Raw genomic sequence first — 24,237 nt, 5'->3', positions numbered from 1 at the left:
AAAAGATAAGAAGCAAAAATGGGAGTTGATGTTCCCCTTCATATTCTCTTTTGGATGCTGGAGATGAAGTACCAAACCATCCAAACAGCCTACACACACAAAAAAAGCTTCAGGTAGGTCATCAATTCACCAAATTCACAGAAGTCACCCTAAGTAAAGAAACCATTAATTCCAGGTGAAATGAAGCAGAAAATAAGCACTTCAAAATGCAAATGATCTTTGTTTCCTGGTTTTTGTTTCCCATTATTCCCACCCCAATCCCTCCTCCCCCCCGCAGGAATAAACAGCAGAGGCAAAAAGCTCTGGTATAGGCTGATTTATTTAATGTGGAAGAAACAGATTCTCACCACATAATCCTTCACAATCCTTCTGCTCCAGAGTCTTGTCTCTGCTTTGGGAATACAACTGTATATTGTTCTATTGCATATTAAATTTTATTAGTTATAATAAAAAAAATAAAGTAAGTGAACAGTAACAAAAGATGTTGTTTTTTACCATATCCCTGCTGACCCAATTATCTTTAGAAGTGGTATAATTCGTCTCTATGATTATAAATGTTAATGCAACAGAAAGCATTAATATTATTCAAGAAAAAAATCATCAACTCAGTTCCTCACAGTGAAACATTACAAAAATGATGAGTAAATAAATGATACAAGTTTGCAGCATATTCTACAGGCCGTTTGCCATCAAGCTGCAGCCCCAGAAAATAAATAAATGCACACGCAATCCACCCTTATGTCAATATTATCTAGGTGTTCTGATTGCCAGTTGATTTTCACCTTGTGGGGACCTAATCTGGCTGTTTGTAAAGCACACACAGATAACCTACGTGCAATACATCGTGGCATCCAGGCAGAGCAATCCACACGTACCTTTATATTCATACATGCGTAAAACGCACACATATTTGCATGAGTGCACTTATTTGCAGAACTATTATTTAACTGTGAAACTTGCTCAAAATACACAAGCTCTTCTGTAACATTTTCCTTACAGATTCATTAAATAATAGACCAAAACCAAAATGATAAAAGTATTCTTCAAAATGCCTTGGTAAACGTCCTGGTGACAGCAGCACTCTGTAATACAAACAGTAAACTTTTTTTTTAAATAACAAAATTGTGTTGGCTGTTGTAACTGTAACCTTTTTGATATATCTATTCCAACATAAATATATTAAATGATAAGCAAACTATCCCCTCCCCCCGAAAGAATGTCACATGGGAAATCTATATAATTTTGGATTATATATTATTACATATATTATACAATATATAACACATTCAGTAATTTCCAGTTTCACATGTACAGCTGGAGCTAATAACCTTTTGACTAAAAGGCTACTCACCCCATCCTTTAAGTGCACCTTTTTCCCATCTTAAAGGCTTGACACCATTTTTCCCATATAGTGTTATTTTAACTTTACATGCCTTTTCATTTTCAACTGTATCAAAAAAATGTTTTTCCCCACAATGAAACCCATTTATTCTCCTTTCAGATCTCCTGTTCAGTCTTCCTATGTTAGGCATACAAAGACCAACTACATCAAAATCTTTGGTCTCTACACAATGAGGTATACTGTAATTTACAGGCAAAAACCTGGTAGAGAAAATTAGCATATCCAGGATTGCTGTTATTTTTGACCGTTACAGCTTGTCTGAATATGTAAGGCCATCTGAATTTTACATCATACACGTCACTTCAGTTGCAACATTTTATTATATGAAGCTAGCAGTTATATTTTGTAACATAAATTAATTGAATTCTTCATTTATGAAGCCATAGAGAAGTCCAAAGTATCGTTTTGTTAAGTCATTACATTAAAGCACTGATTAATCACTTCTTTCCTCACAAGCTTTGATCAACTTTTTCCATCTTCTCAACTTGCCTTCGCATAAAACTGTTCAGCATGCTATTAGCAGCATTATACACGAGTCCTCCAACTTTTCCACTCCGATATATACAACAAGACTCTGCCCTTCAGCTGTTACAGCACCTTCTCAATGGAGGGTTCATTTTTTCAGCACAGGGAGACCTTCTGAAACTTAAGTGCTTTCTTCCAGCTGGTTTGCCTGTCAGACAGGAAAAATAATTACTGAAAAACAGATTATGTCTTATTTTTCTTGTCCAATTTTGTAGGCTATTAAATGTGAAAAACAGAATCCATTATTTAAAAAAAAAAAAAAAAAGTAGTGAAATGACATTCAAAAAGCACAGAAATGAGTTTTTCCCCCCCTTTCAGCTGTACGCAGTACTGACGTGGATTAAGATACAGTAAGCATAAACTGTGGGTAATATGACTGAACTGATTGAATATAGTAACGACCAGATAATTAACAAACTGGCACAAAGGAAAACCACAAGGAAAGCATGTGTTCTTTTTTATCTATACTAAGCCTCCTTTGTTCTAAGTTAATGATTTCTTTGTTACAGGAAATTCTTTTAACTTTTTATTATTTAAAAAAAATAATTCCTCTATGAAGCTGTTCCCCAACTTAGTAGATATACCTCCCATTTTCTATTCTGTGGTAGTTGTCTGTTGAAACAAACAAAACTTCAATTTCCCATTTCAAAAGATGATTTAATGCCTATCTACAACGGGAAAATGCTTTAAATGGCTCTAACCAAGAGGACTAATAATGGATTAAACATTTCCTCAAATACACATTAATTCTAGATTATATTCCATTACAAATCATGACAGAGAAAAAGGCACAATCCAGTAATTTAAAATACATCTAGTTGTTTTACTATGAGTACAGACATGTTATTGAATGTGATGTCCATGATTATCTTAGATTGCCCTAAAATTGATTTTCTTTAAGCAAACAGAATAGTATTGATTTACATAAAATTTAATATATACATATGTGAAGGCATCTAGCCTTTCACATCTTTAAAAGCCAAGCAAAAAGAATAAATTTCATCTCCATTTAACGTGAGAGAAAGATGGCTTTTAAATGTTCATGTGCATGTCCATTCAGGCACAACCTAGGCAGTATGTGCTAAATTATGGTTTACCTAAGATAAAGGGAGAAAAATGGAATACAACATAAAAAAAATACTCTGCCTTTTCATTTATAAGCACTCTGTATTTGGGACTCTGAAGATCTTCAATGCTCTCTGCAATTGGCTTATTCAGTGTTTCTGGCAGAAGGAGAGTCAGGAATCCTGCTGACAGCCCACTGATTCCAAACACCACCAATGGTACAGAAGGGCTGAGAGATTTCTGAAATTACAAATCCATAACAGAAAAACATCACAATTTCCTGCTCTTAAAATACATGATCCATGTGAACTGCAGTCAACACTGAAAAGCTAAAACTCTTCCATGTGTGCAATTACCCGTGTACTAATAAAACAAAGAAACCCAATAAATGTCATTTCTCAGAAATAGCTTCATGGAAACTTTAATTGTTTACACGCTAAAAGCATTCAGCTACAGAGTGGGCCTTAGGAGTACAGAAAGCATTACATGGTAATCACTTCACTAATAGATGAAATATTAAGACAATACAGAGTAACTAGATTCTTTCCACAAAGGGTAATACACTAGGTACTTTCAAACATCTTGTTCATCATTTCTAAAAGCTGATTTATTTTTTTCTTGAAAATATCTTCTCAAGTGATATAGACGTATGTGGTACCAAAATGAGCAACATGCTTTTGAGAGAACCTAACACGTTTGTTATATAAAAATTAAAATCAGTCTTACCATAGATGGCACAAAGGGAGCCAGAATGCCTCCAAATCTGCAAGACATGGAACAGACACCCAAGCCAGCATTTCTGTTTCAAACAAAGGATGAAAGATGCGCAGCTTCAGAATACAGAACTGCAACGTGTGGTAGCACTGTCAGAAATGACTTGTCTTTTGTTTAGTTTGCTACTGACTGTATTAAAATTAAAAAGAATAAGTTTTTAAAGCCCTCCAGCGGTTACTTCAAGATCTTCTACTACTGCTAAAAGGTCCGTCACACCTTTTCAAAACCCTAACAAAAAGCAGTCCTTCACAACAGCTTGAACAGAGCTAGGTTTTCCAGCCTACCATACAGGGTAATATAATTGGACATCCCTGTGCTGGATGGGGAACCATTTCACAATTTGGCAGGACCTTCAGACAGAACAACCCAAGTGGCATCTCCTATCTCTTCTGTTGCCTTAGGTTCAAGAGATAAAGAGTCAGTGCTCACCTCCACACAGAAAATAAGTATATGCTACCTTGAAGCTTGAAAACGTTTGCCCAGATGCATCGCTATAAACTGCTGAATTCTGCACAACCTTCCATTTTCAGGCAGGTTTGAAACAATCTCATCTAGACTAAACGATAATAAAGCATGGCCTAGGATGGCAGGACCCTCCTTAAGAAATGGACAAAAAGCCCCGAAGTCTTTCATTTGCTGATCAAATGCAAAAACCCTCCATGTTTGTATCACCCCTAAAAATCTTCCTTTGGAGACTGACACTGGCAGCGCTCATGCGCTGGACAGCAAGAACCGGCTCACAGCAGCTGTTCTCCTTCCCACATCTCCCAGTTTCTTCCTCTCACACGACTGAGCTGAGCTTCTCCCCCTCAGCCCATTTCCTTCTCCTTCTCTGAACACAGGAAGACAGTGCCAGGATAAAAGACGACAAGCAGAGAGGTGACACGGGTCACCAGAGCACCAAAACCACCCACATCCACCACCCTTCCTAATGGCCCTTTGCACAGGTTACGGGAAACAGATGATGGAAGGAGCTGATGAAAAGCTAGCAACTTGAGTGTAACAATAAATAGAAAAGCAACCTATTCTCTATTCTCTCATCACATCCTCCTGGGAAAAGGAAAATAGCAACCCACACTTCCTCACTTTGAAGCAACATTGATCCAAACCCCAAAAGACAAGTCCTATCTCCTCCCCTCTGTCAAAATCCCTAAGAGATGAGAGATTCCAGTCAGTAATCCAAACCATCCATTTAGGAGCATCGTTCCCACAAACCTTAAGTCTGTCAACGCCCAGAGATATGCCAGCTTTTTTCCTACTGGGAGGAAGCATGGCAAAAGGTGATCATACAAGCAAAACATTTTGTTTGAATTCCAATGCAAACAGCAAACAGTTGTTAAAAGACTTTGGGACATCATTACTCCAGAACCCAGCATAGTTTGGGCTATGCAGAACAATGTTATGGCAACCCAGAGGAAAGATGCATTCCTGCTCAAGAGCTGTGGGAAGCATCCAGGAGGTGCTGAGCTGCTGGCAGCTGCCCACCCACCGCTGCTCTCACCTCGCTGCCTCGCTTCTCCCCTGCTAACCCTGACTGCTGCCCTCGCTCCCACCACACCACGGAGCACAGCGCTCAACTAATGCCAGCCAAAATAGCTCCACAGCCAGGGTAATCACATCAGCCCGAGGCTTTGCTCAAGCCAATTAGTCCTGCTGCAGCTGCCTGGCTAATTCCATCTGCCACGCAGCACTCCTCTAGCTGTGCTGCTCCGCCAGCACTGCCTGCACAGCAAACAGCCCCACACAGGTGCAAAAGCCTGTCTGCTGCTCGCACACTGCACTGTGCTTACCAAGGATTGTTCACCTGAACGCTCCTTGCCAAGAAAGCCAGAGAGCAGAAGGGAAACCACTGACAGAAAAATAAAATACATGTTAGTTTCCCTGCTGTGAAAATAAGCATATACGCTTTCTGATGATATCCTAGGCAGTTCAGTGCCCCCACTCTGATTGTACACATTATGTACAAGGATAGCATAACTTTGCAACCATTTTCTCCCAAAAAAAACCAACAACTAACTGTGATTTAGATCTGTATTACTAGAGCTATGATTTCATTCTGTTTCCAAACACTGCAAGATAACCTTCCTTTTTGTTCAAAAAACAGAAGTGATGCTTTCTATTTTTGACTTTCTGTTCCCCAACAGGTATTCTGAAGACAAATTAAGAAGGGAGGAAAAACGCCCCAAATGTGCACACTTCAGTTTGCAGCACTTCATTTCTAGCATGAGATGCATTCCTCATTCCTCCAAGTACCAAGTATCAGGAAAAAAATACGCTTAGCATCGTCTTCATGCTTGAAGTGATTAGAAGGTTTAAGTAAGGAGTTGTACTACTGAAGACATTTAACTTCTCTGCAGAATATCCAATTGGATAAAAAAACAAAACCAATTTATTCCACCTCCTCTCTTCTACCTCAGAAATGGGACATGTCTCATCGCATGGCGTGGCAAGGCTCCCTGCTGGAGGAATGCCGGGATCACAACAAAGCTTTACAAAGACCACCAGATGGTGCTGATGTTTTATCTTAAAATTAACCACTTTCCCATCACTGTTCTTGCCTTAACTCTAATATTTGTAGTTAATTAAAATACCAGAGAGATAACAAACACATTTTTGAATGTATAATGTGCCACATGTGGGGAATTTTCATATTGTCTAACGTATTAGTTTTTCATATTATTAAGCACAATCTGTCTCAAAGAAGCTGGTGATTTTCTGAACTTACTCTCACGTTCTCTCTACTAGCATTCCACATCTTTGACACGCAGTGACTTTTATACCACAATACTAGTGCAGATTCTCAAATGAAGCAGCAATTCCACAGATTAACAAAGCCAAACCAAACAAACAAAAAAAATCAAACATCCTCATCACTAACATCTAGTTTCAAAGATGCTGAGACACTACTGCAATTCCAGCTAGGTATGAGTTAGACACGTACAATACTTGGCCCTGAACACCAATGGAACTTCAGAAGGCATTAACATAAATTACAAGAACACAGTGAAACAAAGCAAAGCTGAGAAATTAAAATCAGATTTGATTCTCAATTCCCAACTCCAGAAAAGCAGAGGGGACGGTAAACAAAAACAATAAAAATAAACAATAATAGTAAAAACATAACAAAAATAATTAAAACGATAATAATTAAAAAAAAAAAAAATCAAGAATGAGACCTCAGAAGGACACAGAAGTTTCGATTGAGAGAACGTAAGCAAACCTCCAAATGCAGTTTCAGTCAGCATGCTTGTGACTTGTATATTAAAGCTAAACCTTTGCCAAGGATGACAAGCTGAATAGCTAGCAACAGCCAATCCACCTCCATCCTCACAAGTTTTATTGCAAAAACTGCATTCACAGTATAGCCTCTGTAACATATGGGAAATGGTGAACTTCAAAAGAAATAAAAAGCCCATCCAAGCAGTCTCCCACTCTCCCTGCCCCTCTCCCCACAAAGGCCCCAGTTTCCTGGAATCAAGTGAAGGGTGTCACCATCCTTAGAAATACTTCTTAGATGCTAGAGGATGCATCTACCAGCCAGGACACCTTCCTACTCCACTCAGCATTTCATTTTCCTGCTCTCTGAAAGGAATGCTCAACTTTTGAAACGTGCTATTTTTGAGCAACTAGTGCAATATGGCTCAAACTCTGAACATGTACTTGGAGTATCATTCAGAAAACCACATGGAGCTGAAATGGCAGCTGAGGATAACAGGACTGGGAGGCATTTATTTTCCTGTCTCAGGTTTATCTCGGGACAAAAGAAGAGAGCTCAGCCTTATAAAGTTCGTTAGGAACATGAAAAATAAAGTAAGGTTTTAGCCCACTTGTTCATGAATTAAATGTTATAAAGCAAATCATTGCCATGCAGAAAGTATGAAATGAGTTGCATTATGAATACCTAATTAAGAGATATATAAAAGCACTTGTTTTTCAAGAGGCAAACAAACATAATTATGTTGGAAATCGAAGTACACGGAAGCACTGTAAGTAGTCCTTACTGCGCATTCTATATTTGTAATTAAGTTAGCATACACTTCCATCACATCAGTATGTTCAGTTCTGCAACCTATAATAATTTTACTTCCCGAATCAGTAGCGTAAATGAGAAACATGGCACATACCATTGCAGAGCGTGAAGGCTGCTTTATTTTTTATTTATTTATTTATTTTTAAATTCTGATTTAGCCCTAGTGGAGATTGCCAGAAACCACCCCAGAAAGCACCCGGCTGCAAAACACAGAAGTACTAGGAGAAGCCCTTTCAAGCCGAGACAAACTGTCTCAACTAAAGAAAGAACTCATATTGATATTTCAGGTCAAAATAATCACACCAGCAATCAGGATCACTGCGCATGGAAAGGCTTTGAATTTACCTCCAAGCTCCGTTCAGTTACCTCAGTACTGTTGGGTAGAGTTCAGATGTATAAATATAGACAATGTTGAAAGCAGCGCTGACCATCATTTTTCCACACAAAGCTAACAAAGTGGGACTGAGGAGCAAACCTTTCAAGAAAAAGAAAATAAGTTCTAAGCATATACATACAACTATATAGATAATATATATATGTATACATAAATAATTTATATAAAAAGTATAATCATATATAAAATGATATCTTATAAAAATAATATATAAATACTCTGTTTTCTTACTCTTTTTATACAACGTTGAAAGCATCTGGTCCTTTTTATGAGACTTTCATGCAAAAACAATATTTAATCTATGTGCCTTTTTTTAAACCCCCCACACAAATACTTATTTTCTTCCCAACTAGCATAAAAGCTAGCAGAAGAACAAATATGTAAAGGTGTATTTAGGGACAAGACAAGCAACATTTATTTACTTATTTTTTTAAGGGGGTGGGTGGATTCTAAAAACTACTATAGCTGTAGAAGGAAGGGCCTCCAGCTCTGCAGACAGAAGAACCTTACCACATAATTGCATCTTTTGACAAGCACTAGCAGACAATAAAATCTCCTTAACTAATATATTAAATTAAAACCATTAAAACTTGATTCACCTCAGAAGCTTATCTGCTCCCCAGGGACATCCTGTTGGCACTTGAGAAGCAGCAGCCCTGTAATTCTGAAGAATGAATGCTAATGCAGCCTCCTTTACTCATAGACAACCTTTAGTTGACCGAACCAGAGTGGATCTTTTAAAGTTCTGCAGAAACCTGATTCCAGTTACTCTGACTTTGGATATGATCATGTTTGTACTACTTACTTTAATAAGTAGAGAATTTATTTATTTATTGTTAGAACCTGAAAAAGGATGAATGCTCTGATTAGGTGCATTTCAGATTCTCTTCCCCAGCACTGAGTTCAGCGTATGTTTCATTTTGGATCAAATGATGCTAAGTAATGTGAAAATCGCATTGCTTCTCTATTGTTTTTCCTTGCTATCTTTCCCTTGAATATTTTCAATTCTAGTCATCTGGTCAAATCAAATTTTATTTCAACTGCAGCAGAAATTCATTTGTATGTAAACTGAAATCCAGAAGCTTGATTTAATTCGTGTGATGCATTTTTGCAGTTATTTCCGTAATTCATGCCAAACAGCTATAATATTTTTCACCCAAGCTCTCCTTTTGCTCAGTAAGAACTCAAGTATTTCATACAGTTGCCAGATGCAAAGCTGCTCTTCAAAGCCTTGCTGGCTGCCATCACGAAGCCGGGACATACCTTTTCTTTCATCAACCAAACATGAAGCAATGAAGAAGAGATCTGTAATTCTCAAATGTGTTTTAAAATGTACTGCTTCTCTCCCAGGGAGACTTAAGTTAAACGCTGTATATCCATATACATATTCGAAATATAGCATTAGTGCACTTAGGAAGTTCTGGTCTTACTATCAAAACAGAAAAAGAGTCTGTCTAGACAGAGAAATTAGCACCCAGAAGCTCAGGAGTGAATTTAAAGTGCACTTTCTTCTCCACATTCACTCCCCCAGGGGAGGCTGAAGGCTGTCTGCATGGGGAATTACTGCAGGATTAGAAGCACGCTGTAAATTCACTGCACGTCAGCATCCTTTGTAAGTAAGCTCAGACATTTGTTGCATCTTCCTCATTGAAAAAATATATTTAGCAACTCTTACGCAACACTCTATTATTTTCTCTACTTATGTACCACCACTAAGCAGGAATGCACTTCTCTCATATGGGGATTCTGGCAACCAGTTATTTATAGGTCATTTGCTAGATCCAGCCAAGCATATCAGTGCAGCTTCTTTAACATTTCCCTTCTATTTGGTATAATATCCTCTCACTTGAATGTCCAGTAGTAACAATATGTATGCAATTTTGTCTGAAATACTGCAGTTGGGGCAACTTTTGCAAACTTTGGTCAAAGACAAAGTTGCAAGTTCTGACTAAATTCAAGCATTTGAGTTTATTTCTGAAGACTTATCTTCTATTAATTGAATTCTATTATAGAATTTAGAGCAGCACAGTGAGGTAAAGTGGTAACAAACAACGCTGATGTTTAAGAGTTTCTAGAACAGGAGTTAGTGATCAGGGTTTGATGCCATCAATGTCACTAAGTCTCATTCGCAGTGTCATAATGTAGATTCTCCCTCTGGATGTCATCTTCATCAGAAGTTCAGTTAAACAGCACTTTAGGACTAAAGGAGTCTTCAAGTTTACTTTAGAAAAAGTATCCACAAGGAAAGGGTAGTTCTCAGCACAAAAGAAAGTACCCAACATCAACAAAGGTTGAGACAAAACTGAGTTAAAGAACTGGAAGCTTGCTTTCTTCAATCGAAAGCATATCAATGGAAGTCACCAAAGGTTATGGCTGTGTTCAGTACAGCCAGGTAAATTCTGAGTGAGTTAGCCCTGGGCTAGGAGTGTGCTTTGTCTACTATAGTATAAAGCAACACAAAATGGAAAAGTCTTCCTGCTTTACAGCAGCTTTTGAAAGAAAATAACATTCCAGCTCAATTTCCCCTCTGCTGCCACTCTCCCTCAGCAGCTCCCAATGCGATATTTGTATCACCGAACCCTCGATGCATCCACGGAAGTGACTCATCTTCATCATGCTCAGAGCTGAATTTCTTTCTGCTTGAGAGATACAGATCATTCTGGGCCAAGAACCAGGATTACTCTTACCACAAAGGAAAATAAGAACTTTTAATGGGATTAAAGTCAACTCAACTGAAAAAAAAAAAAAAAAAAAAAAAGATGATTTCCTGGAATTTAGCAGTTCTTTATCAATTACTACCCTATCCTGATTAGTCACTACTGCTTTTCTTTTGTGCCTTTTTTTAAATATATAATGAGAAGTACGAACAGGGAAGAGATGGTCTCAATAAAAGGAACAACGAAATGTCTGAGGATTTCAATTAGCGCAAGCATGGCAAATAGGATTATGAGATATTTTTTTGTTTTGTTTTGTTTTTTTTTTTTTTCCCCTTACGCTTTTCTGCAATTAATTTGAAGTGGATGCCAGACAGCATTTATATCTGTTAAAGATAAACACAACCTAAGAAACCTACTTTGTAATCACATCACTGGTGCTCTGTGGTGTTAACAGACCGGTGAAGTTAAAACATTTCTACTGAGGCAACATTATGAAAACCAGAATCTGAGTGGCCACTTCTGTTAGTCATTTAGACCTACATTTTCAGTGGTTAAGGTACATACTACTACAGAACAAATGCACTGGAAATGGAAAGAAACGTGAAAAGAAAAAAAAATCCGTGAAGGTCACTGATGATGACAGAAAAAAGACATCTTCTGAGATCAGAAATATTTGACAATACTCTATTACCACGAGTTGTCCTCACAACTGTACATTGCAGCAGTAGAGTACAAAGCTGAGAAAGACAACAAGCTTCTTGCCATCCCACGGCTTCCATACTGCAATTGCAACCTCCATTTCTAAGTTCCAAACACAAAATAAGCGTGTGTTTGTTTTGTTTTTACCCTCAGTGGGTTTTGTTTTTGTTTTCCTTTTAAGTGATGAGTTACGTTTTTAATTCAGAAGTCTCAGTTCATATTTCTAAAAACACTGCATGCCACTAAAACAAATGTAAAATTAACCTTCGTGCCTCATACCAACAAGATCTAACTAAATTATAGCCCTGCAGTCTTGTTATTAAAAGCAACATTTTAAGCTAAACTGATTAACAGGGATGAATGAATGCAGTGTCAGTATTTGAAACTGAACATGATCGGTTGTTCTGACCTTCTGAGAGCAAAGAGCTTGGAGTCAGAAAAACGTAGTCAATTAACAGGTACTAGTAAGGCCTAATTATGTCTACAAGAGGTTAAAAGCAACACAGACAGGACCCTGGCTACCTGACCAGCCTTGGAGGGGAGAGTCAGGAAATAGTCATTATTCAGATAAAAGCTGACAAAACAATGTAATGCCTACTTTGGCAGCACTACATACTTACCAGAGCTTTTTGGTAAGAACATGGTAAACATACAGGCAAATCCTGCAAATATCAGGAAGCACATCATAGTTTTACGTCTTCCAGACCTAGAAGGAAAAGAGCACCCAGATAAAGACGGAAACAAAGTCCTTCAGGATATTTTGAATCCCTCTGCAAAACACCAGCTGAAACATACAGCAACTTAAGTTATGTACCTATCCTACCACATTAAGTGCTTAAAATCCTACACTTCTCCCAGCTCTGTGTACCAAAGGTCTCCCACAAATGCTTTCCTACTTCTAGATTTTTAAGAACCCATCTAGATTTTTAATAACAGGACCAACTTCTAGATTTTTAATAAGAAGAACCCATCTACTTCAGCAACAGGAATTCACAGACTTTGTTTTTGCCACTGAAAGGTATCACAGTGCATGTACACCAACATCATAACAATTTAAGAAGTACTTCTTGAGCTTTTTCATCTGTATTTTTACAAGTCGACATGAATATATGCAGTTACAACAAAGCAAAACTACTTTGTAAGCTTTTTCATGTAACAGTATACATGCAAAAATAAGTAAAGGTTGTTTCTACTACCTAGAGCTATAAAATAAAGAAGTAGACAGGATAGAAAAACACCAATCCATCACTACATCTGCCATACTTAAATATTTCATAATCACCTTCATAGGCCTACAAATACATCCTTAGCATCAATTTGCAAGCATGTACAAGAACTATTTATGCTCATTATTTCATTAATTCTCACAGCTACTTCTATCTACTATCCCTAATTAGAAGAACTGCAGTTAATCTACAAGCAACTAAATATTTATTTTAAAAATCTTCTAAATATTTTTGCAACAAGACAGCTGTACCTGAAGGAACTGTTCGCTACAGCTGAACAAAAACAGAGCAGCTGGCTTGCCACTTTTTTCCATTAAGTGCACAAAACTACATATTCCTTATTTCAAGAATTAAAAAAAAAAAAAAAAAAAAAAACCTTTGCCAGGTAAAATAAAAATTTCAAAATACAAAGAAATTAACATGTAGGAAAAGATTTGTGCTGTTTGTGGTTTAAATGCATGTCCTTAAGTTTTCTAGGTTTTGGGTGCAGGTTGGTGTTGTTTTTTTTTTTTATTATTTTTTGCTTGGCAGAGCCTACAGCTTCTTTTACTGCCAAACAAATTGTAAATGTGATATCCTCACCTTGATGAATAAAGTAATTTTTCCACTGATCTCAATGAGACCAAGACACCATTACAAAAACGCTCCAGCTGAAGGTTAGGTGAAACCCCAGGAAGCTCTGTGCCCTGACACTGACTATCCAGCCGCTGAAGAAAAAAGAAGTGCCCAACCAAAGGATGGCCTCCAAATACTGTCAAGTATGAAAAGACATGGGCATCGACCATCCATGCCTTCATGGTAACTGAACAGTTCACCTTTCAAAGGTCTCTTTGAAAAATTTAAGTAAAAATGAACAATGCTAAAAATTGTTTTTAGTTGTCGTTTATAAACTTTGTAGTACGTCAAAGTCACTCTAAACAAAGTAAGTAATAGGTATATACAAGCTATAGATACTTAAATAACTGAACTACACATATTTTTCTCCATGAAGACCAAATTTATTTTTAATAACATGAATCATGGAAAATCCCATGCCTTGAGTAATTCAAACTACAAACAAAACTAAAGAATGGAAAAGGTAGAAAATTAAATTCCCATTTCAATATCAACTCCGGAACCCCCTGCAGCTGACTTACTCCATAAAGAATCAACTGGTTTAGAAGAACAGTGAAGTATCTTCCCAAGAAAAACGTTAACGTTTTTCTAGGCTGTCTACAAATATATGCAGAAAACTAGGAAGTAAGTTTTTCTTACCAAGGTTTCTCAATAAAGAACATGCAGAGTGGAAAGGCTGGAACTTCCACAAGGCCATAAAGAGCCACATTTAAATAAAGATTTCCTCCTAATTCACCAGCATTTAAAGTTAGCCCATAGTATACCAAGCTGCAGACATACCTAAAAATAACCATAAAAGTTAGATTACAAGCATATCTAATCTTTAAAGGTTAAGATTTAAAAGGCAAATTATTCTAAGTTATAGATTAGCTATTTTCAGTTAATGCGTTAAGAAGAGGCTCTTATTTTGCTGAAAAGGAGAAATAAGACAAAGAGAATAGCTCCTATTTAAGTGAACTATGTGAAAGGGACAAAAAAAAAATGCTCATACACATACACAGCATAACTTCTGGAATTTTCTATGATCTTTGTTTTTTTTTTTTTTTCTAGGTTAGTTAGCTGATCTTTCTGTGCTGACATCATTTTTTCCACAAGTTGCAAAAGCAAAAACAGCACCTAATATGCTACCTGTGTTTTATATCACCCCTAGTTTTCCTGCACTGACCCACGTGTTCTTACATCTCATTTCTTACACTTATTCCAACTCTTACTCCAGATCTCTATTCCATATAGTCCATATAGTTTTTAACTGAAACCGGCTCAAATATATATCCTCTCAATTTCTGCTTTGGCTTCTCATTTCACTGAAAGTAAATATTATGTTTTCACCAGATGATTTCTTAGCAGGCTTTGAGGCAGATTCTAAATAACATACTGAAACTGCAACAGAAATAATAATGAAACATCAGCTTTACAACACACCATTTTAGATGTTTACTGTCTGCCCTCATTAACCAACAGATTTATGATTAGTTTTAGGACAGCATTTTTAAGAGAAAATGATGAAAATCTTAACAGTTTCTTCATGTCTGACTCATTCACAGCATCTCAGTGTCTTGTTATTACATACCAGATGTACATAAGTATGATGGTTCGCCACCGAAGGACTGGGTGTTTTACTAAGTTTAGTATACCAGGTGGCGGTTCATCCTTTAGTGAAGTTCCTGCACTTGGTTTTAATTTTAGATTTAATCTTTCTTTTCCATTACCAAGGGCAATATATTGCATCACATCTTCAGCTTCTGCAGTTTTCCCTTGGGAATACAGCCATCGTGGGGATTCTGGCAGCATACTAACAGGAAAGAAAATCAATGAAGACAAGTTTGTTCCTATGAGCAAAGCACTAAAATCAAGCTCCCTGTTTTGCAAATCAATAATCAAAGCAAAACAAATGTTACCAATGCAAAATTCAGAAAAATACGTTTTATTTACATTGTTCTGACAATTAAATTCCACATACTCTGATAATAATATACGGTTAACTTTATAGAAAGATAGTTGGAAACGCTTATCAAAGCACTCAGTCATGTTGAGACAAGTTTAGAGAACCTACTACACTAATAATGCTTTTATTTTTTCTGAAGCTCTATCAGAAGTGTACACAGGACATAATTTGGTATTTTAAAAGCATATTTTCTAACAACACAATGCTAGCACGTTCAGTTTTTTAAATACTGCTATATTTCATAACCTTTTTTACAGCAATGTCTATGGAGGATTTCTAAATAGGAGAACGCAAATGCAATAGTGACAAAAACAGACACAAGGGACCTCAAAAACATGCAGATACAGGACATCTCACACTAGAAACACAATTCCAAGTGCTCTCACTTATTTCCCTTTGCACACATGCCTGTCTTAAAAATTAATTCTAAAACCCCTCCTCTAAGAGCAATTCCAAAACTTCTCAAGCACCAAAACCCATCTTTGGCAGGAGGCTGTGTTCCTGGCTGATGCTCCAGCTCACGGCCTCTGGCAGGCCTTTCCTTCCCCAAGCAGATTTGTAATCAAGCTTTATTAGACAGCTGGCATACAGCTGCTCTTCGCAATGCTGGCTGCCACAACTGTAACAGCAAACAGAAATGCAAGCTTTTCTTCCGGGTAGCCCTGACCTTCTGCTTTGTTTAAAAATGCTTCCTCCTTCACTACATGATTTTCTTCTGCTTCGTTCATAAAAACATACAGAAAAATATCATCCTTGTTTATACCACTCTTCTGAACTATAATAAGAAAAATAACCGTTAAATCAGTGCATAATTTTTATCATTACAATGCATGGGAACTACTTACAACGAAAGAAGAAGGAAGATGACTCCTGGAGTGTTTGATACCAATGCCAGGTGACGCCACTCTCTTACACAGTAACCCAGTAAAGCATAAACAGCAATGCCAACCGCAAACGTCAAATTAGTTAATGAACCTGGAAATACAAGAGCAAAAAAGTGACTACAGATACCAAAAACCAAAACCAAACTTAAGTAGAAACCTCAGATCACTATCCCTTGATAGATCTAAATAAAATAGCACTGCAATCCTTACAGTATCTTTATGGCACTCTGTGAACCAGCTGGCTTAAGTGTATTGTGCAATCCTACTGACGAACGCCTTTGTATAACTGGGTGAGTGGGGGAAGGCAAGCAGGGCTGGTTTCCTTTCAAAAATAAAGGGCGGTGCATAGAACAGATCAAGAAACCAACAAAAACCTACAGACCAAAGAGAAAACCCAAAGACAGGAAGGGGAAGCATTGCAACTGATTTATTTAGGTCTTTAAGAAAATCTTGAATAGAGGTGGCAAGCTGGAACAGAAATTGCAAGAAAGCTATGAAAACACAAGGACTGAGGTCAGTATATCAACAGCTGCAAACCGGAGGTACGCTACAGCAAGCTTCTGATGAACAAGTGTAAATAAAACCTTTAAAAGCACAGGGTCAACTTCCATTCCAAAAGCCTACCAGCAAACCTTCTGCAGGCTAACACAGGAGGTCTCGTACTAACCCCGAAGCTCTCAGCTATCGCACACACAGCCTAGTTCACAGGCAGCACCTAGGAGAGCTTCTTTAACGCTGCTGAGCAGCGTTCAGCAGCTTCCTCTCCTTCGGCCCCTGATCAGTTGTGCAGCACCTCTTTGCCAACAGCTGAGCAGAACTAGAATAAAGCACCTAAAGTGACAAGCGGCAGGAAGCGGGCTGTCTCGTCGGTCCTTCAGGAGGCTGGCCCTGCAGGGAGAAAGGCTGGGGAGAGCTGAGATAGAGACAAGGGCAAGGGGGAAGGAGGGGAGGGAGAGAGATGACGTGAGTCAAAAAAGTGAATGCGGGAGAAGAAAACTCAGTACTTGAAAAAACACAACTGAAACAGAAAGCTATCGACAAACCACAACTGCCTCCTACATCCCCGAGAGTCCAGAGGAGAAATGAGAAAATAGCAGAATGAGGTAACTGGAGAACAGAGAGGAATACGCTCATGGTCACAGCGAGTCAGCACTTGGACCGAGTTTTTCCCCATGCTGCGCTGGCTGAAAAGGTTTTTCAGTCTGAGCTACTTCAGTTTTACAACAGCACAACACGCAAGTGTTAAATTTACTTGAAGTCTTGGCAGTGGCATAGAAAAAGGACATTTAAAAATACTGGAGGGTCAGCACATCCAATAGAAGTAAAAACCACAATCATTTTGTGGTCAGAGAAATTCCAAAGAACACTTTGAAGAATATTTTCCCAAGATACTGTACAGCACCATTCAGAACTGGCAGGATCTGCCTTTTTATTTTTATTTTTTTTTCAGTGTAATGCAATGCACAAATACAGGAAATTTTTGGAATCAGTGTACCCACTTGTCGTGGTTTCAGTTAGGACAGACCAGGACACCACTTAAAAACCCTACTTTTGCTACTTATCAGGCAAACCCAATCCTATGTTCCTTATTTAAGCACAAAAATTAGATCTTCGATGAATCAGCACCATGCTCATTTGACATCCTAACTAACTCGACATTTTATATTTTTTAATTTGTAGCAAGTAAGGTATTGATAGTCAGAACAACACTTGGCAGAGTAATAATGATTAAACATTCCCAAATCCCACCTGTAAATGACCAAAATGATTTTCCTACATATTCCTGTGTTAGGACAAAAGACACAAGAGCCATTCCACCATTCACAATTCCAACAAAGAAACGTGAAACTGCAAACACGCCATAATTTGGAGCTAATGCTGTAACATACCCAAAAAGGACATCAAAAAATAGACCTGCAGAGAGAATAAAATAACATTAGTACTTATGCTATGCAGCCTGATCTCAGAAGAAAGGCATGGAGCACAGTGACTGCAATGAGTCTACAGTATTCATCTGTCACGTTTGGCTTTCTGAAATCATACTATGGGAAAACTACGACCATCTGCAAGTCTTACACTTTAGCTCTACAATAACAAAGATATTGTTTCCTTGAGACAATGTTGTAATTTTAAAAGTGACCCCTTTCCAGCTGTTGCAAGCCCAGCTGGAAAACAAAATAGCAGAACCTAAGTTATCCACTCTAAAGAAATTCAGATTCTCCCCCATCTTCTCCCCCAAAAAGTGATTATTTTTTTATTGGGGTGCAAAATGGCAAGGCAATGCATGCAGCACTGCACTCAAAGAGCAAAGTCATTGCAAAAATTGGTTATTTTTCATCTGTCACCGATATTCCAGAGCCCACTGTGCTGCTGAGCACACTCTTATCAACCAATTTTAGTGCTGTGTTACTCTAGACGAAATACTTAACCAGACCATGGACTCCGTATCAGTGCCACGGCAGGGTGGCCCACAGGCAGGGCCAAACCAGCAATGTTGTTATCCATGCAGAACACATGAGAACACTTTTAACAGTCTTACCTGACATATACACTGGTTTCCTGCCCAGTCTATCTGACAAAGGGCCAAACGTGATGTTTCCAATAAGCAATCCAGCAAAAAATAGGGATGATGCAAGGCTCACTTTGTAGGCTTCTTGTTCAATTAGATACCACTATCAAAAACAATAATAATAATTGTAATAAAAGAATTTTCTTATTGTCCTAAGTATTAACAGCAAGTTGTTGGCTTTCTCCAAAACAAGGACAACTACCAAAATTCTCCTGGTGCCATTTCCCATCGCTTTCTTTACATCCAATTCATTTTTTGTTCCAGGTTTGCTGCATAGGCCAGCATTAGCATTTTTTCCTCCCTAACAGACATCTCCCTCTAAATTTACCAAGTCAAAAGCTTAGATTATGATGATATTTCTTGGAAAAGTACTTATTTTCACCTCCATTCCCGTTTGACAAAGTAACAAGTTAAAATTAGGAGTTTTTCAATTTTTAAACTGCTCAGACATTTCTACGTAAGCTTAGTTATTTCAGTGAACAAGTAATAAAAATTATTCATTAACAAGAATAAAGCATGCTCATGCTTTTAGTACTGAGACTGCTACTGCTGTGCAGCCCTAATTCCTGATGCTGTTGCCCTGCACTGTACACGTGTTAAAGAGAAGCAGGAAAGGAGTATGGAAAGGTGTCCTAAAGATGACTTGTTTTGTAAGAACTTCACGAAATACTTATTAACTGCTCATGGATACCTCTTAGTATTTTATTGTGTGCACACATTTATGACCAAACAAAGAAGAGTTAGAAACAAATGATGGGTTTCTTTATAAAATGTACTTTCTACCTCATGCAAAAGCTAAACTGAAGCAAAAGTAATCTGTTCTACAGAAAAGAACAGCATGAACTGACAGTGGGTGGGAAATAGTAGGAAGCAAACTATGTCCTGGTGGGGCAAGGCACGCAGCTGGCTTGTGCAGCCCCCCTGCTACACACAACAATCAGCAGCAACAGAAATGTGCTGCTGGGATTTACAGATATTGCTCACATCATGAAGCTGGGAAAGAAGCGTGATCAGAATATCCCAAGTCATGTTCCTGGAAAACAATTTAACTAATTCAGTGCAAAGCCTTACAGAAAGAAATATTTAATAATTATATGTAATGTGCAAGGAAACTTACCAGGAAAGGGGATGAGTAGTCAAACCAAAACGGTGTTGTGCTGACTTTTTAAATGATATCTGCAGCATTTCCTTTCATTAAAGGAAGAAGGATCCTAATACCACTTAGAATTTTTTTTGTTTGTTTGTTTGCTTGGTTGGTTTTTAAGAAATGGAAGGATTCAAAGGGGTGACAGGGATCAGGGAAGAGGCATATGACCAGAATCCTATACAGCACACCACAGCCTCAACCCTGAATTAATACAGATCCCCACAGAGTATCAGGCATTTTCAGAAACTTGTAATTAGAGCAATCTGAAGAAACCTGTGCTTTCATTCATCAATCCTGACTCTCGTAGTGGCAGCGTAGAGATAAGATGTGGCTCTATCTGTCCCACCACTCTGGTAACCTGTGCCCTGCCCATCCAGCAGCCTGCAAGACAGCAGACTGCAGGAGTAGGACGAGACTTAACAGCATTCACTTCAGTCGAATGTACCCAGTTTCAACACTTCAGAGTTTTGGAGTATTTTTTGATACTCTGGGATGGTGTAACTCCTGCGCAGCAGCACTCGCAGCTACCTTCCTACTACTGTACCTTCTTGGTATAGTATTAGATTCCACCCTATTATGGCAGATAAAGACGTAACTCACAAAACTTACGTTTTCTTAACTTTCTGAGGAGGCTTAAGCAATAAAATATTCCTGGGCACAAATCCTCAGGAAATTTCATCTGGGATAAAAATATCACAGCGCGTCCTCTCCAAGACACAGAGCACTGCTGGCCTGAGTCCTCCTCCTCTGTGCTAGCACGCCACAGCATACAAATTTCAAACTCCCAGTTCTCATCTGCAGTGTTTCAGACGGATACGAGACAGAAAACAGCCTTTCAGGTCCTAGATATGGTTGTAAAATTCAACTTCTCAAAATTAAAGGATGATTTCTACACCAATGTAAAATATTTTCCTTAACTCACCTTCCTAAGTATCACCTGTTAAATAAAGCAGGGGGATTGAACTGATGGCAATCCAAGAAGCAACTCAAACAACTATACTTTCTAAAAACAAACCCTGAGCTGTTATTTACAAAATCTTAGTTACACCAAAACTGATTATAATGATTATTTCTTGAACCAGATCTTAAGACCTACTCTGAAGTTTTGTTGAGCTTCAGAGCAGAACGGTGCTGCTGCCAAGCCAGAACAGAACTGAAAATATTTATGATTTAAACTCCATAACGTCAGCAAAATATAGGAAATAAATTTTATAAAAGCAGCTTCCTCTCAGGAGATGACGAGAGAAAAGATTGATTTGCAAACTGTTGCTTCTGCTGCTTAGTATGTGACTGGGAGATGCTCATAGTTTACCGAGTCTGATATAATCTGTGAAAAATATATCTTTCAAAAGAATGCATCCATCTACTTTACTGGCATAGAAGGAACTGGTTAAATATTTGTCAAAATTAACTGCAGCTTGCCAACAATAACATTGCCAACTTTGCTATCACCATAACAGACATCCTATAGCTCTTTAAAATCCCTACAGCAGTTTGATTTACTTCCTAGACCATTAACATCCAGCAAAATGTTGGCCAGCATCTAAGACATGAAAATATATATACACATTTATTAACAATGTAATAAAAAAACCTAGTTACTAAAATGAATGGAAACAGTTTTGTTTGTTTGTTTGTTTGTTTTTAGGAAGTCTTCAAAATCACTACATTTTTTGGAAATAGGCACACTCACTCCTACGTTTAAAATACAGTATTAGATTAAATTTACTTTTTTTCTGACTGTAAATTAAGCATTACTCCATATCGTGCATCCTGCTGACAGTCTCAAATTGAAGGGTGATTTTGGAAATTACGCTAATCAAGAAAATCTGTTTCTGACAGAGGATATGACCCAATATTGTAACATTCCTTCTTATTTCTTAGTCATTACATTTTTCCAAGATAAACACTACACAGTCACATTCGTGATAATGGGAAGGAAGCAAAAATTGGGCACCAGCCACCCCAAGAGCTATCCTGCCTTAGCAAGTTACTGACAGCCGCTGCAAGAGCCCAGCCAGCAGAATTCTGACAGTTTACGCTAGAAGCCAAGCCACCCACACAATCTTTTTTCTGGCACTGGCAGCAATGCTTAGGTCACTCGCACTTCCCTGACTGATTATAGCCCAGGGACTAGCAAAAAGCGAACGCAGCCTTCTGCGTGGAATTCGCAAGGCATGAGGATGAAGGGTCAAGCTTTTGTCCCACTCAGCGAACATCAATCTGTTCCAGCTCCCACTCTCACCGTCCATGAGAATACCCAGACATGTGGTGCATATACTGCCCTTTCATGCTCGTTTTCATCTTTAAGATGCATCTTCTCTGAGAAGCTAATTCAACAACTCCAGAGGAAAGCTTTAATACATATCACAGATTGCACAGACATGACAAATAGAAGCTTTTCTTGGTGGAAAAGAGACATTAGGAGGATCTCATGCGAAATTCTGGAGTTATAAACAGTAGTTAAATGATTATTGTCACAGTCAATGACTTTCAAAAACATGTGAAGATGAAGAAAACTGAAAACAAATTAACGAACCTACTAAGTGTATTGGTTTTACACTAGGAAAACCCAACTAATAATTTAATAATAAAATTTCAGTTTAAACAAAATAAGAATAAATTAGAAGATCCAAATGGATGGTTCCAGTAATTTTTAATAGCACAAGAAAGCCCTGCTCAACTTCCTCAAGCACTGGTGGCCTAAATCCCAAGAAAAGAATAAACAGGCGCAACGGAAGTACTTGCCTCAGTTACGATAGATGTGAAGTTGCTCGTGAAATGGATATGCTTGGCAAGCTCAGCTTTGCTCGCTGGAATTCCTTCCTGGTCTATACGATACTCAGGCATGGCTCCCACCAGCACGATGAGCATTGACTGACAAGCCACGTATACCTTAAAACAAGATACACATCACTTACCCTGAACAGTCCCAAAGAGAAACCACCCTTTCTGTTGGCATACCATAAGCTTTTCATTAAATTAACAATGCACAATTTCCCTTCATTCAGCAGCGCAAACCAAGTGCTATCAGTCTACTGTGTTTAAATGCCCACGACCTGATCATCAGGGCAGCTGGAAGCAACAGGCACCACTCCAAAGTTACCGATGCACCTTCAGTGACTGCTTCATCTTGCTTCATGTGTTCCAGAGTTGTTCTATCTCTTTTTTGCTGTTTTTTTTTTAGCCAGGGATAAGAAAGGAAGGCATTAAGAACTTCAGCACAGTTTCACAGCTAAGATTTAACCGTAAGGCCAAGGTTCTTTAAAAAAAAAAAAATAAATAAATCTTTTTACTTACTTTACTCAAAGAATACAAACTGCAGTGACAAGTCAGTGAGTACTAGAAATGTGAGGGAGATTTCCTGCATTTGAACTTCTGCTTGTTCTTTCCATTGCAGCGAGTGCAACCCTTGCCTGATCACTGGGAAAACTAGGAAGTTCAGGAATAAAAAAGATTCTCATAGAGAAAGACTCGATGATCTTGAGGTCTCTTCCAACTTAGAAATTCTGTGATAATGATTCTGTGATAAATCCTTGTAAGCACATTCACGCATCCTATGGCTTTGATGTTGTGAATGCCTTCCAACTTGTGTGACTTTTTTCTTTTGACTTAAACCGACACCCTTAGGTCTCGGTGATCATTTTTGGCACGCTGCCATCAGCGGGACAGTTCTGAACGTCCAGGGAGCATCTCGGGGTGGCGGGCTTGCACTGAGGGCTCCAGAGCTGTTTTATCAGACGCTTACCTTGAACGTACCCGGAGAAACAAGCTGCAGACACAAAGCCACAACCTGGCAGCACCGCTTCCTTCCCCCCAGCAGTGCTTGAATCCCCCCTGCAGCACCGCGCTGACAGGAGGACGCCTCTCACAGCGGGGCCGGGAGCGACAGATCCACGTTTGCGTGGAGGGCTGCGGGCGTTGTGTAAGGACAGCCCCGTGAAATATCACTTCCACCGACGGCTAATTAAAAAAATAAAGCAGCTTCCTTCCACGCAGCCCGGCCCCCGGCGGCTCACCCACCTGCAGCAGCACGAGGAAGGCGGTGAGGCGCCGCTGCCCGCCGCCGAACTCCCCCGCCGCCCCGAAGGCCTCCTCCAGCCCCGCCGCCATGGCCCCGCGGGCCGCGGCCGCCACAGCGCCGCGCCGCCGGCCCGGCCCCGCCTCGCCCCGCCCGGCACGGCCCGGCCCGGCCCCTCGCCTCCCTGACGGGATGGGGCCGCCACCTGCCTACGGCTGGAGCCCTTCTCAGGGCAAGGAAACCCCCCTCCTCCGCGATTTTGAGAGAAATGGGGTTTTTCCACC

General features: G+C 38.9%; 1 protein-coding gene across 1 annotated transcript; it reads right to left on the bottom strand.

Moving 5' to 3' along the window:
* Positions 1–327: 327 nt before the first annotated feature.
* LOC116491503 (solute carrier family 22 member 15-like) lies at positions 328–24,045 on the bottom strand. Its single transcript, XM_032191541.1, has 12 exons — positions 23,956–24,045; positions 22,681–22,827; positions 18,756–18,888; positions 17,966–18,130; positions 16,178–16,307; positions 14,958–15,179; positions 14,027–14,167; positions 12,167–12,252; positions 8,163–8,271; positions 3,719–3,791; positions 3,074–3,232; positions 328–2,075 (listed from the first exon to the last, which is right to left on the bottom strand). Exons 1-12 carry the CDS (start codon positions 24,043–24,045, stop codon positions 2,049–2,051), a joined length of 1,482 nt encoding a protein of 493 aa, XP_032047432.1. The 3' UTR covers positions 328–2,048.
* Positions 24,046–24,237: the final 192 nt, after the last annotated feature.

The sequence above is a fragment of the Aythya fuligula genome, chromosome 7, assembly GCF_009819795.1.
Source record: "Aythya fuligula isolate bAytFul2 chromosome 7, bAytFul2.pri, whole genome shotgun sequence".
NCBI classification, from domain to species: Eukaryota; Metazoa; Chordata; class Aves; order Anseriformes; family Anatidae; genus Aythya; species Aythya fuligula.
The sequence above is the reverse complement of the archived record's forward strand: the minus strand, read 5'-3'. Positions and strand labels throughout refer to the sequence as shown.

Bases quoted from the DNA above. Each gene is read 5' to 3' on its own strand.
- LOC116491503 (XM_032191541.1), bottom strand. From the start codon at position 24,045: ATGGCGGCGGGGCTGGAGGAGGCCTTCGGGGCGGCGGGGGAGTTCGGC. The intron at 22,828-23,955 runs GTGGGTGAGCCG...TCTTGTTTTAAG, and splicing joins CCTTCCTCGTGCTGCTGCAG to GTATACGTGGCTTGTCAGTC. The intron at 8,272-12,166 runs GTAAGTATGTAG...TTTTCTTGAAAG, and splicing joins GTTCTTACCAAAAAGCTCTG to GTTTGCTCCTCAGTCCCACT.